At 37.5% G+C, this 18,351-nt stretch overlaps 1 protein-coding gene across 1 annotated transcript; it reads right to left on the bottom strand.

The window, feature by feature from the left end:
- Positions 1-7,538: 7,538 nt before the first annotated feature.
- meis3 (myeloid ecotropic viral integration site 3) lies at positions 7,539-18,351 on the bottom strand. The gene is made up of 13 exons (XM_083524823.1): positions 17,902-18,351; positions 17,376-17,483; positions 14,720-14,859; positions 14,449-14,623; positions 14,303-14,353; positions 13,766-13,816; positions 13,533-13,682; positions 13,291-13,399; positions 11,592-11,737; positions 10,804-10,880; positions 10,239-10,297; positions 10,041-10,127; positions 7,539-9,619 (listed from the first exon to the last, which is right to left on the bottom strand). Exons 2-13 carry the CDS (start codon positions 17,385-17,387, stop codon positions 9,432-9,434), a joined length of 1,245 nt encoding a protein of 414 aa, XP_083380949.1. The 5' UTR covers positions 17,388-17,483; positions 17,902-18,351; the 3' UTR covers positions 7,539-9,431.

The raw sequence follows: 18,351 nt of genomic DNA, 5'->3' as shown, positions 1-18,351 counted from the left end.
TGTTCCATGTTTACAGTCTCTGTTATTTGATATGGAGCTACAGCGTAGGATATAGGAAGTTGAGTTGACCATGATGCATCACTGCATTTACACCCGTGCACAAATAGTGATGGGGACCACGTGACTCTAGAGGTGTACCACATGACTATAGAGGAGGACCATATGACTTAAAGTATTTCAGTCTGCGCAATTAAAACCGCACCTATTGTAATTTTTGCTGAGTAGCATCCTGGATTTGATGCAACCGAATTCGCTACTTTCCTTTAAAGCATAGACCTGTCTAGGTTATTTTAGAAGCTGATTATTCGGTGAAAGTTCTATATAATGAGGTGGGTGAGAAACCAGCAGCTATAAACCTAACCTAAACATAGCCTAAGAAAGCAAATGTATAGCATTCTATTGAGGGTAATATTCCATAAAGTTTGTGCTATTCAGCATATTATTTTTAAGATTTGAAGATTTTTATTTGTCTCAAACATAGTTATATAGGGAGAATACAACCTGCAGTGAGATGCAAATCCGATCGACCATTCAAAAATTGTGCATTAGATAAAAGAGGCTATAAATATAAAATATTAGAAAATTAGAAATGAATAAGAGATATGAGGAAAATATAATGAAAAAGGGGTATTTAAAAAAATAGTGTAACTATATTAGGATATGCAAAATGGAAGTACTTAATGTAATGAGGTACTTTTTATTTTATTATAATTTGTTGAAGTCACTACATAATATTTACAGTTTTAGATGCTGAAACAGGAGTGTGATTATTTAAAAAAGCTATTGGAGATATTGGCATTTCACAGCTCTAAAAGAAACCTGCAAAAACATTAAAAACATCAAGTAGAAGAGTCTCTAGCTAGTCACATATTTTAATGTTTTACATTCTAAACATTCTATTTGTACTAAATTTAAGGTGTTCAATAACAATTGTCTGTTCTGTAGCTATTAAAGTGCTGCAATATCCTAAAATATGTTCAAATGCTAGTCACATAAAACAACACCACCACTTGGCCGAGTTAGCTAGTCAGCTAGCGATAATAATACGCCACCACATGGATTTAATGAAAATAGGTAAGAGCCTTTCATTGGATAATTACTGCATGGATAAATGTTTTAGCTGGCAACAATTTATTTAACCCCAAACTCATGCAGTGAGTAGCTTCTCATTTCTTAAACAACCATGTTGGAAGACATCCTGTGGTTGTGGAAAAGATGCCCTTTTTCAGAAGGGTCAAGTTATTGGCATGCATCAAGCAAAGAAAACATCTGAGAAGATTGCTGAAACTGCTAAAATTGTCTTAAGAACTGTCCAGTGCATTATTAAAAACTGAAGGAAAGTGGGGAACCATCGTCTTTTAGGAAGAAATGTGGTTGGAAAAAAATTTCAAAGGATTGTGATTGGCACTCAATTAAACGTTTTTTTGGAAACCATATCATAAATAACCAACAGCAAAACTCACGGCTATGTTTAATAGTGAAAGTAAGAGCACGCACAATGCGAAGGGAACTCAAGGGATTGTGACCAAACAGCTGTGTAGCCTTAGGAAACCACTTATCAGTGAGGCTAATCAGAAAAAAGGCTTCAATTTGCTAGGGAGCATAAAGATTAAACTCTGGAGCAATGAACACACTACTGTCAATACTGTCAATGTGGTTTGATGAGTCCAGATTTACCCTGTTCCAGAGTAATGGGTGCATCAGTGTAAGAAGAGAGGTGGATGAGCTGATGCACCCATCATGCCTAGTGCCTACTGTACAAGCCTGTGGGGGCAGTGCTACGATCTGGGGTTGCTGCAGTCTGTCAGGTCTGGGTTCAGCAAGATTATGTGCCCAAACAAATGTGGTCAGCTGATTACCTGAATATACTGAATGACCAGGTTATTTTATCAATAGATTTTTTTTTTCCATGATAGCATTTGCATATTCGAAGATGACAATGCCAGGATTCATCGAGCTCGAATTGTGAAAGAGTGGTTCAGGGAGCATGACACATCATTTTCACACATGGATTGGACACCACAGAGTCCAGACCTTAATCCCATTGAGAATCTTTGGGATGTGCTGGAGAAGACTTTCCACAGCTTTCTGACTCTCCAATCGTCAATAAAAGATTTTGGTGCGAAATGACTGCAACTCTGGATGGAAATAAATGTGGGGACATTGCAGAAGCTTAGCGAAACGATGCCACGGCGAATGCGTTCCGTAAATCAAAGCTAAAGGTGGTAAAATTATAGATTTTGTCACAAGACTTTTGCTAAATTAACTCGGTTAATGTGAAAAGACTCTACTGTTATTCTTAGCACACTCTTAGAGTCACTCATTGATATCTTTTAAAATTATTATGAGCCCAAAATCTTCTACTACTTAAAAAAGTCAGAAGTTTTTTCCATCATTTATTCCTATCAAAATGTTCTGCTAGCTGTTGAACTGATGCTGAACTGTATGTTGGTTATAAGTAGATACACCAAGCAGCAATCAAAACATGTTCAAAACACACTGATTGGTGGCTTGCTGTGTGTGTGACCAGTTAAGATATTATCCACTCATCAGTAAAAGTGATTTCGTAAATTTGTAGTTGAATAAAAAGTGAGATATTTGACTTTGAAATATAGTGAAGTTAAAGTAAAAGTCTCCGTAAATGGAAATACTTCAGTAAAGTACAGATATGCCAAAAAGCTACACAAGTACATTTACTTTATTACTATTTACCACTGCACCACTGTTTGCAATAAATACGATTTCACTAGTTAACTTATGAACTTAAGAAAAGCTTTAATTAAAAAAACTTCTACTTTTCCCTTAAGTGAAGTTTGTTTTGGCAGTATTTACGTCCTGCTTTTTACTCTAAATTTTTCAAATTTTGTTTGTAAAATTGTTCACAATGCCAACCACCAGGGGGCGGTATTGTATCTGTTTTGGGATATTGGTCGCTGGTCTAAAAAATATCAAATTCTAATATCGTTCAAATATCAAATCTTTCAGATCATCAATCATTAATTTGTTATGTCTTAAATTTGTTATGTCTTTTGAATCTTTTTCGTTTTACAGAAAATAAAATCCTTCTGATCACGTTTATGATTATTTGTTACAATTCCAATTCATTCCAAACAGAGGCTGATTCAATCATAAAAAAACGGCATTTATGTCATAAACAAATTTTTCCTGTCCTGTAGTTAGGACCAGTTCAGCCCAATCCACACAGTATGACATACATGTTTCTGTACGCAGAAATGTACACATGCTCCTTGCTCATGCATGCGCAGACATGCTCGATCATGCACACCCAGTAATCCATCGTCCTTAATCACAAACACACACGCTTGCAGGGTACATATGGAAGTCAAAAGTCAAAATTGCAAACCTAATCACATTTGCCTAATGAGGCATCTGGCATTCAGCCTGCATTTCTGATCATAGCATTGCTAATAAAACATCTGGGTTGGCGTGTTTTTTTTTTTTTCCTGCATGCAAAAAAATCGAACTGGAATCTAAAAGCCTTTATGAACTTCCCTGGTTAACAGCACACCATTTCAGTTTAACATACATGATTGTGCATTTTAACAAGTGATTTTCAGTATGAAACAATACTACACATTCAGCTGGGCTGTAAAACTGGATATATGGCCTTCACGTGCGTGTTAGTGAATACACAGATGGTTGAGGCCTGAGGCATTTGAAGCATAGGGACAGTGCTCCTAAAGGGAGGGAAACAGAGAAGAGCCCGTGAGCACACGCTGATCACGCTTGCACACACTCTTTCTGTTTGCTTGGATCAGTCAAGACCGCTGTGTATTCCTCTGCTGGGGAAAGTTCTGACTGACAGATCGCTAATGAGTGTCAGATCTAATGACTGTGCTGCCATTAATGGAGATAAATAAACGAGCACTGGTGGCTAAACCGTCTCCAACACTTTCAAACCAATTTACTCCCTGAGTTAATCTAGCGGATGTGGTATAAACAATATTCAGTGTCAACTCTTCTAACCCACCTCGATTTGTGAGTAGATTTGGAGTTTTGTTTCTTCACATCATTTTACAATTGGATTTTTCAAATCCAAAAAAGCAATGAAACATGTAAAGGGTGCATTTTTCCATGCTATGCCCTGGAACCGCACGTGCGTGATGTGAACAAGATGCGATCGCATAAGAGAATTCAGATCAATTCAATTCAATTCATTTTTTATTTGTACAGCGCTTTTAACAATGAACATTGTCTCAAAGCAGCTTTACACAGATAATGTGGTGATTAAAAGTAAATATGTTCTTTATAAGTAAGTTTGTCCCTGATGAGCGAGCCGGTGGCGAATGTGACGAGGAAAAACTATCCGAGACGGCATAAGGAAGAAACCTTGAGAGGAACCAGACTCAAGCGGGAACCCATCCTTATCTGGGTTGCACCAAATATCCATTTATTCAGATTCAGAATCAAAGAATGAAGCCACATGTAACAAAAAGGTAAAAGAAAAATGCAGTGATGTAAAAAAAATGATGTGATTAAAAATGGGTATAAAGTTGTGCATGCAATAATTTAAACAACATGGAGTTCTGTAAGGAACATGGTGTAAAAAAAAAATGCAAGAAAGAAAGAAAGAAAGAAAGAAAGAAAGAAAGAAAGAAAGAAAGAAAGAAAGAAAAAAAGAATTTTACATGTGAGAAAAAATATCCTCAAACTCTTGGTTAAAAAATAATATTAATTTTATTTAATTTAATTTTCAATATTCATTCATTTATTTCAAATATGCATGCGAAGTTTAATGACTCATGTATGGGGGGAAGACACACTTTCGTGATGTGTTTCATGAGACTTTCATTAATGTGATCAAAAAAAGTGAATTCGAGTTTAAATATAATGTATGTTTTTGCGAACACTGCATTGTGAAAGCAGTTAGTAGAATCTCCATGTTTTCATTGTAGGTTTGTGATTTGAAACAAAGCAAAGAATTAAAAAACTCCTTCACGATCCACTTACACTCTCTAGTTTTACTTCTTACTCTTTGCTCTTTCTCTTCGCCAACGTTCTCTAAACAAAACCCCAGCTCTTTTGCAGTTTAGCATATTTTACCCCACTCTCTCTTTTCCACTTTCCCTCCCTCTTTCTCTCTGCACCCTCCTCTGCTCCCTTGTCTATATTCTGACAGGTGTGTAATTGGATGATTAATGTCCGCTCTCAGTCCTTCTACACCCCCTTCCTCTCACACAAAGCTACACACACACACACACACACACACACACACACACACACACGCACACATGCACACATGCTTCCATACACGTTGTACAAGTATAATGACTGCTGGAGCTATTATAAAGGAGAATTTGTGTAAATTGTGTGTCCGTGGTTCCTCCCTGGTGCAGGAAATTCCTCTATACAATATCAGTGAGCATTTGGCACTCACTGGCAATTACAGGACATACGTGATGGAAACTAGGCTACTCTTACACCTTATTTTTCTTTTTCCTGCATATTTTTTCATTTAAAATGGACAAAATTCAAAGGCTGTGAATGCTTCATTCTTATTCTTTCTTTTCTTTTTTTGTCGAACCTTTGTGTCCAACATGGAGCGAGTCCACAATGTCCATTAAAATGCCTTGCACCCAGGGTAAACATCCATTATTATACTAGAAGAAAACAGTGAAAAGCAGCCAAGATCTAAAGTGGATCAGGGTTAGCTGCAGGGGTCAAAGAGAGATGCCACTTCCTGTTAACCCCTGGATGAACTCTAACCCCTGCTGCAAGCTGCATTCATCACATTAGCATGGTTAGGGGTCACAATGCATGAAAGTGCAGAAGTGAGTGGATGAAAGAAAGAGTGGAAAGGTCGCAAGGCATGAATAGTCTCACTTTTAACCGACGATTGTGCAACTTGAAGCAAAAGCTCGAAGATGTATTTCTCAATAATGTTTCTTCGACGACATGAAATTCGATGTAACAATTTCCTCAGAATAACAAAGCAAGTGAAACATCTATCTAATTGGGAAGCTTTGTTTATTCTGTACTATGATTAGAATACAGCAGGGGCTAAAAGTTTTCAAAGTCTAAAATAAAGTAGTGATTAAGCTTTTATTCAGCGCTCTTTTCAAATGTAAGACAAATCTCTTCCTTACAGTTCATAACATCAGCACAATAGAGAGAGAAAGTTTTTGGTGAATTTGAACATTTCCTTGTCTTATTTCAGATTCAATCACAGCGTGCACTCTAGCGCAAGTTTGTGTTAAAGCATTGGATACATTTTAGATCAAATCAATGAGTTTTCATAAACACATAGAAATCAGACAGAAGGGAAATCTGATTTTTTTGGTCTGAGTCAACCTGGTCAAAAGGACATATTTATTTACAACACTGAATTAGTAAATAAATAGTACCATTATAATCTTTGCTTTATGTTTTTCGAATTGTTAAATCTTTTTGATTATTTCTTTTTAGAAAGAAAAAAAAAAAAAACGACCATATTCACTTTTTAAACAATGATTTGAAAAATCTTTCTAAGATTACCACAATACTTTTTATTTAACATATTAAAAAAAATTATTAAAGAAAATGGAATTGTTGTATGTAATTCTGCCATAAATGACACTTATTTCATAACTTATTACAATTTTATTTTCCTTGTGTATGATTTTCCATTTCTGCAACCTCTAAAGCAATGCTGCAGCACTCATGCGTCTGTTTTTTGTAGCAGCTTCTGCACCTGATGCACTGCACGAGGACTCAACTTCTTTGATGGACCCTTGCGAGGTCTGTTCCGAGTGGAACCCGTCTTGGAAAACCTCTGTATGATCCTCGCCACTGTACTGCAGCTCAGTTTCAGGGTGTTACCGATCTTCTTATAGCCAAGGCTATCTTTGTGGAGAACAACAGTTTAAATGTTTAAATCCTCATAGAGTCTTTGCTATGAGGTGCCATGTTGAACATCCAGAGGTCATTATGAGAGAATTGTACTTAAATTTTAACAGCTAATACAAGATGCACAAATTTGTATGGTTCTGTCAAGTAGACAAAAACATGAACATGATGAATAGGACATGTGGCTTTGCATGGTTGAGCGATGTACAGCTGTTATCACTTAGGGTGTACTCACATTTTAGACGATAAATAGCTGTATTTTAAGGTTATTTATAGAGGACAGTAAATATGTACTGCTATACAACCCGCACATTGACTAGTCTTAAATATATCCAAGTTTCATTTCTTTATTATTGTCCCTTTAAAAATATATACTAAAATGGTTGCTAAAATGTGAGGGGTGTACTCACTTTTGTGTGTGTGTGTGTGTGTGTGTGTGTGTGTGTGTGTGTGTGTGTGTGTGTGTGTGTGTGTATATATATACACACACACACACATATATACACGTATATATATATATGTACTCACTTTTGTGTGTGTGTGTGTGTGTGTGTGTGTGTGTGTGTGTGTGTGTGTGTGTGTGTGTGTGTGTGTGTGTGTGTATATATATATACACACAACTTTTGCTATATAGTATTAAGGAAATTATATAGTAATGTGGAAATTTGGAAAATCCATTATTATCATAAGCATTTTTTTCACTGGGTTTATATTTGTTTTATTATTACAGAGGTGAAGGACAAGATCTGTATAGAATCCAAATATTAGTCAAGTTACTTAAAAACAGACAGGAACATATCCCTCTGTATAAGAAACGAAATGGACCCCGACATCGGTACTTGCAGAACCTCTCACAGAATTTACTCTGCTTGAACTGTTAACCAAATAAAATACAAATGAAAACTGAACACAGAATACGTGATAAAGATGCTGTGTTGGTTTGTTTCTTTACAACGAAAGTAACATTTGCTACGTTAGGACATGGTGAACGGTAAGTTTAATACAAACTTCAAAAAAACTGAAGATTAACATCAACTCAAAAAAACTTTTGGTGTCTTACCGAGTCTTCGACAGACATAAATACAAAAATAGATTTGACATTAAAGCAAAATTTAAATTAAATATGGTATACAAATGACAAGAGTGCCATTAATGACAAGGGGTTAAACTGCCCTTATTTACGGGAAGACTAGGATTGGTCCATAGCACATGTGACTGGTCGAGCAACCCAGCTATTATTCACAGTTCAAGCTCTCATTTATTCGTCCACAGGCTCAAGCAGTTAAGTCTTTGGGTTTTGTGGCAAAGCTTGAATACATCGTCGGTTCACGGAGACAGTCACAGGAAAACACATTTTTTTGGTACAGTCATGAAGGCACCAGACTGCAGATATCTGGTGTGCTTCTCTCTTCATGTTCCTGACGAGCAGTCTCTGGGCATTGCGGAGAGGCTCCGAAGGCCTCACATCTCAGTTCAGGAAGCAGAAAGGCCATAGGAGGACATGAGTCTAACCAGAATTTTTTTTACATGTACCGTGCAAAATTGGTTGTGTATGTTAATGTGTGCGAATATGCAACATTCAGGCAGTGTGGCTGTATGGGGATTTTTTTTTTTCACTGCACACTGGACAAGCCAAACCAGGAACCAATGGAACTTGGGATTCTGGAACATTCTCTGCTAATTATGAATTTATTTCACAATATGAAATATTGTAGATATATTGTAGATATACTGAAGTCTATTCATAGATATAGTGTAGCTTTTAAAATGACTTGACGTACATGAAAAGGGCCGTATTCAGTAGTGACATTAAAGACGGACTTGTCTAGGTTAACGATAAAACAACAACAATTAGTTCACTTTTTCTGAGTCTGAGCAGGATCACGGTCAAATTTAATATGGAACAAGGGATTAAATTAAAGAAATTGCAGCCTGAAAGCTTGTTGATAGATTATTTAATTTCATTATCAATTAGAGCTAATCGACAAATCCGAGCTTTGTTTTAAAACCGTGTTGGATGTTTAGGAATGCAATCACAGCCTTGGCTAAATTGCACAATCGGCACAAAATCAGGAAAGATCATTCGTTGTGGAAATTTTGTTAATCATATGGAATCTTTTTTGTTTTCTAATTCAATGTTTGTACAGGTTAAAAAAAATCACCATGCAGCATTGGCCAATCTACAGACTATTAAGTGAAGCATGAACCGCTCAATAGCCCTGAGTACCATCAGTTCTATGTTGGTGCTTGTCAAAAACTATTAAGCTGGAAACTTTTGGCTCGGCACTTTGACTGATGAAGCCAAAATCCAGATCCCCGATTTTGTGTTGTCAAAATTTCCAGTTATGTGCAATCATAAAAAAAAATCCTCAACCGTTTCACTGTGTTGACTCTGATATCAGTTTGAATTGTAGAAAAAACATAATAGAAGGTTTTGTGTCCGTTCTTGATACGAGATAGTGGTTATAAAGGGTTAGTGTCGTAACATGACGAGGTGTCGACGTTTATGAAATCGTGCCGTCGTGTTACTGAGGTGAAACTAGTGCACTCGGAGTGTGTGTGAGCCCTGTTCCCTTCCCCCACTCTCAGTGGGCATGGATGTCCAGGCCTTGTCCAATTAAAGGCTCGGCAGAGTGCGGATGGGGGGGTGGGTGTAGTAGCATGGCTGGGTGGGGGCCGGGGTAAGGGTGCAGCGATGAAGCGGCATGGGTGTAACCCGGCTGGGGCAAGAGACCACCAGGGTAATCGGAAAGAGATGGCATTCCCTGAAGACCTGTGAAAGAGGAGGCAAGATGATGAGGGATGGTGAGAATCTAAAATTATAACCAGTAAGTTTATCATTAATAAAGCTATAGTCAAAGATGATGAAATTCATCATAAGTTGAGGGTTTTAAGCTGCTGCTTCACAAGATCTCTCTTTAAACTAATTAATCTTTTGTGTAATTTATACTGTTGAGGAAAAAAATAAAAAAACACTTGGCACCAGCCTAAATCATTGATCTTAATTTTTCTCATTGGTACATTCAAGAGCTTTAGAATTGTGCTTAAACTGAGACGCATCCTATTATATAGCATGCAAATATCCCATGATTTATATCCCATGCTTTTTTGATTTATACATCGCATACATTACAATAAAACAGGAACAGATTTCTCCAAGCCGTAATATACAGTGCACTGTATGCCGCAGTTACCTGCTGTTCGAAGGCCTAAGTGAGGCTGACTGTCTAATCCATAACCTCCTAGCGCTCCTCCATCTGGACTGTACGGGGCACCTTGACCTGTGTGATCACATACACGCACAAAAATGATTCGGAGCATTTGAAAAGGAATCCAGTTGAAATGAAATGGCACCTTATAAAAGAAATGTTTGTATTTGTTTTGTTTTTTACCTGAGCGATTTGACTGGTCAATCATGGGCTGGACTATTCTGCGTCGGGCGTTTATAAACCTGAGCAAAACCAGAGTACCGACATCGCACATTAAACACACAAATATATTGCAGGAATGTTGCGAATGAAAGTGTTTAATTACACAATATCGACAGCCTTGTAGTTCTACTACTACTAATGATCATTATGTTAATACAAGAGTGAATGACAAGAAAGTCAACGATTCGTAAACATCACTCTGAGCAAATTAATGCATTAAATGTTTATGTATAAGACAAAATGACCCCCAGCTATTAAACCTTGTGCTTGAAAAGCAATAAAGCACCAAACTGGAAGGAATGAAGTTTCATAAAGCCATGGTGCTGAGTTAATGAAAATGTTCATAAAAGCCTAAATAATTAGATACACTGATAAACAGGGTCATTATTAATGTTTCCACAGCAAGCATACATCCTCATTACAGGCAAGTATTGATCACGGTGCAGTAGCCGCTTCATGAACGATCGCAGTAGGAAGTGCAGTGTGAAGGAGGAAGTTGCTGACTGAGGTTAAAAGGTGTACATACCAGTTGTTGACCTGAAGGATGGTGAGTCCTGTGTCTTGAGAGAGTTGCTTTTTCTGTTCTTCGGAAGGGTACGGATGCTGGAAACAAAAATGATATTAGATTTTAGATCATTATAACGCCATGCAATCATGGCAAAGGGAAGTACAATTTTTGCTAGGTTTCGCTAATAATGCGTAGATCATAATTTTTTGAATGAAACAATAAAGAAATGTTTTTGTATTGAAAGTAAGGGCATGTGAAGGCAGCATCCAAACACAAAAAAAAAGAAAAGAAAAGTTACAACTTGCAAATCATTGTCATTCAATTAAACGGATCCACTTGCATGCTTTTATAGCAAATGTTTTTTTATTATTATTATTCAACTGTAACGTGAAAATGAAGATAAAGTACAGATTCAGTGTTAATCGAGCAGGCACGGATCTTCGATCGAGACAGAGCCAATGCCGTCTGCACAGTGCTTCTCCTGTCTTTATTTATAGTCAATGTGCCGGAGTTCAATTATGTGCGTAATTACAGCAGCTTCATTAACGGCTAATTACCATATGCTCGTTACTGTACTGCGCCGGCACCTCTCATTTCAACTCCATTCAGCTGTGCAATAATTCCCTGGCTGCGAGTTCATAAAATTCAGATTTCACACCGACTGGTTTAAAACGTCATGCAACGACTTTCTCTCTGGAATCTTCTATTAGATCCCCGTCATCTCTTTATAAAACGACTGCCCTTGTTTGTCTTCCTACTACAATAAACACTAAGTCAATGCTGTTGTTTTTTTCTCTCTGACTTACTGATAGATGCTGAAAGAGCCAAGCTCTCATGATGTTGGTTGCCACTTTGGGAAAGATCCCTCGTTTTTTGTTGTTTCGTCTGTCTCGGTCTGTCTCGTCCTCTTCTCCTGTGCTAGGAGACGCTACAGCTCCATCCAGGCCATCACCTGTAAGACGCAAGAAGGGTGAAATTAGTCTTTGTAACTATTAGCACAGATCAAATGCATGCAGGGATGAGCAGTATTTATTATACATGTAATCCAAATACGAATTTCAAATATAAAATAGTATTTTGTAATTTGTATTTGATAGGGTTAATGAAAATGGCTTCATATTTTGTATCAAAATACATTAGTGTTTCGTATTTTTGCAGTTTGAAAATAGTCTACATGATGACATCATAAAAATGTGGCCTCTGATTGGTGCCTGTTCAGTATTTTGTTGTGATCACAACATTTATCGATATGCAAGAAGGTGGTCAAGGGAAAAAAACATGCAGCTGACAGCTGTCATATTGATCATTTATTAATTGTTGAAATGCTAAAATGTTTGTTTTTTAACTTCCAAATAGGTGTCCAATGATTGATATTGAAATAAATATTTGATTGCCGAATATTGTACCCTTAATGAGGTAGCTGTTTAGTAGGATCATGATTTTGCATACCATTGCATGAATTACTGCCTGACACATAATATATTATTATATCTATAATTAACATCAGATGATTAATTAGTTAGAAACTAGTTGCTATGAACTCAGGTGCCATCAGTTTTTCCTAATGAATAACTTGTTTGTCATTGATTCAGTGTTGCTGATGTGAAGTATCCCTTCGTTACCAAACACCAAGTAACTAAATTAGGATACGAGTCATTCGCAAACTGTTAAACATTAAACTTTAAAAGTAATCTTCATGTCGGAGATCACAGGGATTATATATGTGAATATTTGATTTGTTAACTGGTTAAATATGTCAGATTTATTGCATGACTCGGCGAGAGAAAAGCTGTTCCTATCAATCATTGTTTACTTAATCAACTGTCAGTGTAATGGTGAAGGAGATCAAATAGGCCAATTGATCGAAGGAAATTTCATGCACCCTTGTAAAAGCATTTTTTAGTATTTTTAAAATGCAAAAATAATACCGTAGTTTATTTTGATACATGGTTTGGCTGCTGTTTATTGTGATACACTTAAAGTTCAAATAAATGTTGATGCTCTTGAAGCACTTATGTTGATTTAATTGTAGATATTATCTGATATTACAGATTATATCTCTATTAATAATAATAATAAAAAACTAAAAACTGTAATAATAATAATAATAATAATAATAATAATAATAATAATAACAATAATAATCGCAATTATACTTATTATTGTAGTTATTATCATTTTTACAAATTTAATGCAGTGTAAATAAAAATAAAAAAAAACAGAAGCAAAAGGCACAAACGAAAACCCAAACAGGCGACAAAAACAGCAACAATAATTTCACATTGTAATTTTAGAGTTTAAAAGAGAATTTTTCAAAAGTGTGTAAATATAGTGTTCGATTACAAGAGCTCAATTATGAGGCGCATGTGGATGACATCAGCTAGCCATCAGTATGAAGCACTGCATAATGTTGTGAAATATTAAATTCAGCTTGATCACTTTAAGATATTTAACATTTCTGAAGAAATGTGTGGAGGTGCATGTATTTCTGTATGTTGTAAATACCAGCGTCGCTGCAAGCATCCACACTGTGTGCAGCGAGTCCACATGAGGCGCCCGGAGTGCCTGACGGCGTTGACAAGCAGTCATCTGTGTCTCGCAACCAGGACTGATTCTAGATCACAGCAAAGAGATCACCATATACAGTGAAACACGTTCATTCTTACTTCTGTCGTCAGTTATCACCAATCAAGAGCAAGAGCAAAACTGCAGCTGGGAAGTCCCATCTGCTCATCTGATTCACTCACCTGCTCGGAAAGACTTGTGCAAGAACCAGTGAAATCCTCCATGTCTGATTTGGATCCTGACTCACGATCCTCTAGCACCAAGTCGGTGGGCATTTTGCCCTTAAGACAGGTGATGTAGCGATGGCAGAAATTATCACACAGATCATGAACCTGCAATATCAGAAAATAAAGAGATTGTTTAGTACTTAAAAAGAAACTAGTTAAAAACAAAGAATGCTGGAGTAGTGCCGTACCTTTTCTAGCTCTAGTAAGTGAAAGCGTAGTACTTGAATGGCCTGGATCATCTGTGGCACAAAATGAAAAATCGAAATACTACGTCAGAAAAACATTCTGGTTTTCTAATAATCTGCATACCCCACTTTTTTTCTCCCCAATCTGATGATTTGCCAATTTCCACCCACCCAAATTACTGAGAGTCAAAGCTAGCACATGCGTTCTAGACACTACATTAAAAACCACATTCAGGGAAAAAAATTATTACATGATACATGATACATGAGCTCAAAAAAGGCTGCAGTTGGCTAGTCATACTGATTGGCAGAGGACAGACAGGAATTATGTCCCTCCTACCAATTTCAGTGGTATCATTGGGGTTTAAACTCATGATATACCGAACACTGCAGCTGTTTCAATAAATAAATAAATAAATTCGACATGAATGAATTTCTAAAAAAAACAAAAGGTCGAATTATTTAATTCTTTACTGGAATTCAGATACGAGCAAACACCAATCAAATCTAAGTGTGTGTGTGTATTAAAGAAGTACTTACAAGATTATCCAGTTCTGGATTTGATGAAAAGATGGGTTTCTCTGAACGGATCTAAAAACAAAAACAAATATGTTATCTAATGCCTAGTATTTCTGTTATTTATCAGTGTGGGACGACTCCGATTGGCAGTCTGTGCTGCTGCTCACCTGCTTGGCGAAGGCCGCGATGTCTTCGTTGAACGATTCGGAAGAGCAGACGTCGCTGTGACCCGTCATGCTGGGATGATGCGACGTGTTCGACAGCGAGCTGGAGTCACGTGGAGAACACGTAGCCAGCTCACACTTCTCAAACACCAAGGCCAGGAGTGGGAACAGTGGGTGGCTGTAAAAAATTATTCAAAGTAATATAAGCTATAATAACATAAAAACATATTAAGAGGTCATGTGACTTGTACATCGTGTTTATGTTGTGTCTCACCCGTAGATCTGATCACGGTAGTGTTTGAGAGAGTCAGGAACACCATGGCCATAGTGGGGTGGCGGGAGTGACCTCATCACCTCCCCGTACCCCCCCATGGGCATGAGGTCTGACCCTGGGTACTGCACCAGCTCTTCATACTGATAAAAAAAAATAAATGTTTGAATGGTCAATTCAAAAGGAGCCGAGTGCACAAGACATAGCAATAAACATTGCAGAGTGTATATCATGTAAATGACATTGCTACTAAAATGCTCCTGAATAATACTTGGGAGAGCGGTTATAGAAAAAAAACATTTTTAGTTCTTTAAAAAGATTTCTGCTATTCTCTAGACATTCTCCATTTACTATACACTTTACTATAAATACTTTTTTTAAACATGTGTCATATTTTTTTATGCTAAAGCACCATTTATGCTTTAATTAATATATATATTTAGGCGATATTGGATTTAAAAATCATTTTGATGTGCGACTTTTTGCATAGACATTTACTGGGAGAGAAAACGCTATCACAAAGTGCAATGTAAATCCGCGCATGCTCAGTACCGTCTCCGCTTATTAGACTTGTAAAGATGCTTTAAGCTTAAAATAATTTTATGCAAACGTGCATTTATCTGCTGCATTTGTGGAAAGTGTATAAAATATCACTGTGCATATGAATTTTTAAGTAAAAAAAAAAAAGTTATGATTACCTATAAATCACTTTTTTATTCCCTGAGCGTCATGTGATCATCTGACAAATATCTGTTCGCAAACTTCACGCTATTTTTTTGATATATAAAGTAAAAAACAATAAGATATCTAAGATATATATTATATATCAGAGGTACGGATGATGATGATGATGATGATGATGATGATGATTACTGAGTTCTGGGCTCCTGCTTGTTACCAAGCTGCAATCTGAAGGCTGACAAATTGAAATAATGAGGCTACAGCAATCACATTAATGCGCAGCAGTCTGGATTTTGCGCGACAATTAATAATCAGGGTTCAAGCGACAACTACACAAAAATAACCGCATTCCTAATAACTATTAAATTCACTTTAATTGTCTGGTTTAACTCCCTACAGACTAAATCCACTGCTGAAACTGAAAGTATTGGTTTGGAACCGAATGCACGAGAGACTGAAATAAAACCGAATTGTTGCTTCATTTGTGGATTTAAAAAAATCGGATTAGTTTAGTTAGATGTCTGGAAATAGCCTTATTCTATAGATGTCTGCAACAAACACACAGAATTAAGTATTTTAGGATATTGTAAGTCTTAGTATATAAATCCCATAATATATAAAGGCCATGCGTGATTTATAAATCGACCTATTTATAAACATAAACAACTTCAGAATATCATACACCGCTTTAAAGTTAATGAGGGGGCTTTATTTTATCATTATAGACTATTTATTAGTTTGGACACTAGATCGTTTGAGGTATAACTAGATTTATATTTGTAGTAAAAGTAGTAGTAGTGCACGTTTTTATTGCACAAATGTTATCATAAATGATATTTTCTTTTACTCACTGTTTCTTACTAAATAAGCTTTTTTTCAGACACGATGCAATCAAAATAACAACGATTTTAAACTCTTTTGGAGCAAAACTATTTTAAAAGCAAGTAAAATCATAGCAAGTGTATAGATCAAATATCAAATATTCACTTGTACAAGTTTTTCTTAAAAGCTTTTTTTTAGATGAAGAAAAGAAAAGTTGTATAAACTAAAATAAAACAATCATTTGTTATTTTTACTGATCTGAACTGAGCTGCATGCAGAATATAATTAGGCATGTAATAGTGTCATAATATTATAATACCAATTATATTTTTGGCTGATTTTGAGCAACAGAAAGAGAAATAGAGGGTTTTTTTGTGGATGGATAATCAGGTAATATGGCAGATTTCTTCTGCATTAAGGTCGGAGCCAATTCGCCTTTATAGCCGCTTAACTCAGCTCAGTCTAGCAAAAAAGTTGACCTACTTACCGACTTCCTCCGCTTTTCTTTTCGGCCCTGTCTATTCAGTTCTTCCGCTGTTTGCACTTTGCAGATTTGGAGTTTTTTTTTTTCTCCCTTTTTTCCATTGCTTATGCTTTAGTAATGATTTTTGAATCAGGAAAAACTAATTAGCGGATGACCTAAATACCATGTTGTCATATGCAATAATATTATCAGAGCCAATAAAGCATTAAAAGTGATTTTAAAATCATGCATTGTGTTTCTATTTGTATTTATTTTTATTTATGTTAAACACACATGCTTTCTAAATTCTTTGATGTTCAATTGCAAATCATTTGCTGTGCCATCACACATCAAACTAAACCTGAATATTTTGATCTTTTTTATTGCCATTGAGACCCACTTTAGATATCAAAACAACACGCCCCTACTATTTTGGCAATACGGGAATCCGTGATTTGGGACGTGGCCCTGTGAGCTCGGCGTGAGCGCGCGCTGAGAAACCAGGAAGGATGCTGAACAAAAGTGGGACAGATTCCGGGATCTCTGAGATTCCAGGATCTCTGTCTCCCACCCGACCCGAACACGGGCTGCTCATTAGATCAGCGTCTGTGCTTCAAGTGGAGACATGACCGCCTGTATGATGTTTGTTTGTGTGTTTGTAACGCAATCGTGCATGCACGAGCAGAGACGTACCCTTTTCTCCATGCGCCACGGAAAGCCGCGCTCTTCTCGCGGAAGACAACACACACACACACACACACACCGGTCCGGCAGTCCGGGACAGAACACCAGTCACGATCTCTATCAAAAAGAAAAGAAGGAAAGAAAAGAATGAATGCACCTCAAAATACAAGCATGACCTGCGAAATCGCCAAAAGGATGAAGCGCAATGAAGCGGGATGAAGATCAGATGCTGTTGGCCTGTAACACAAACACAACTGCAAACACGTGTGTGTGTGTGTGTGTGTGTGTGTGTGTGTGAGAGAGAGAGAGAGAGAGAGAGAGAGAGAGAGAGAGAGAGAGAGAGAGAGAGAGAGAGAGAGAGAGAGAGAGAGAGAGAGAGAGAGAGAGAGAAATCCGTGATTTAAAGGACGGGTTGTAATGAAGTTTTGAAGTGATCTGATCATTTTTTAGATAACTCTGATTCGGAAGAGAGGAGACTCCTCGGTGTGATTGGATTCAGGGAATCTGTGCTATAAATCTATAGATCGCACCAAACCTTGAGACGCGCGGATCCTCTGCTCGCTCCGCTCTCGCTCAGGCTGTTCCGCGGCGTGTCGGCGCTGCTCGGAGGGCTGGAGAGATCCGATCCACTCGGTCTTTCACCACGTCCATGGACCGAGACAACGAGCTGGAAAAGGATGTGTGTGTGCGCGCGTGTGTGATGGTGTGAGTGTGTAAGTGTGGGGGTAAGAGTGGATGTGTGTGTATGCGAAGCGAGCGATGGGCCCGGTTTAAAAAGCCGAATGGAGGCGGGAGCGATGCTGGAGATCGGGAGTCGTTTCGGGGGTCAAAACGCGACGGGGGTCTCTCGCGCGCCCCCCCTCCACTTCTTATCACACACACACGCTCGCGCATTACAAACGCAAGACCCCTGCGTTTTATCTTGAACGGCACGCTCTCGCGCGCACACACGCACCCCGATTCCCCCCCCCCCACCCCCACCCCA

Source organism: Silurus aristotelis (genome assembly GCF_946808225.1).
Source record: "Silurus aristotelis genome assembly, chromosome: 22".
NCBI lineage: Eukaryota > Metazoa > Chordata > Actinopteri > Siluriformes > Siluridae > Silurus > Silurus aristotelis.
The sequence above is the reverse complement of the archived record's forward strand: the minus strand, read 5'-3'. Positions and strand labels throughout refer to the sequence as shown.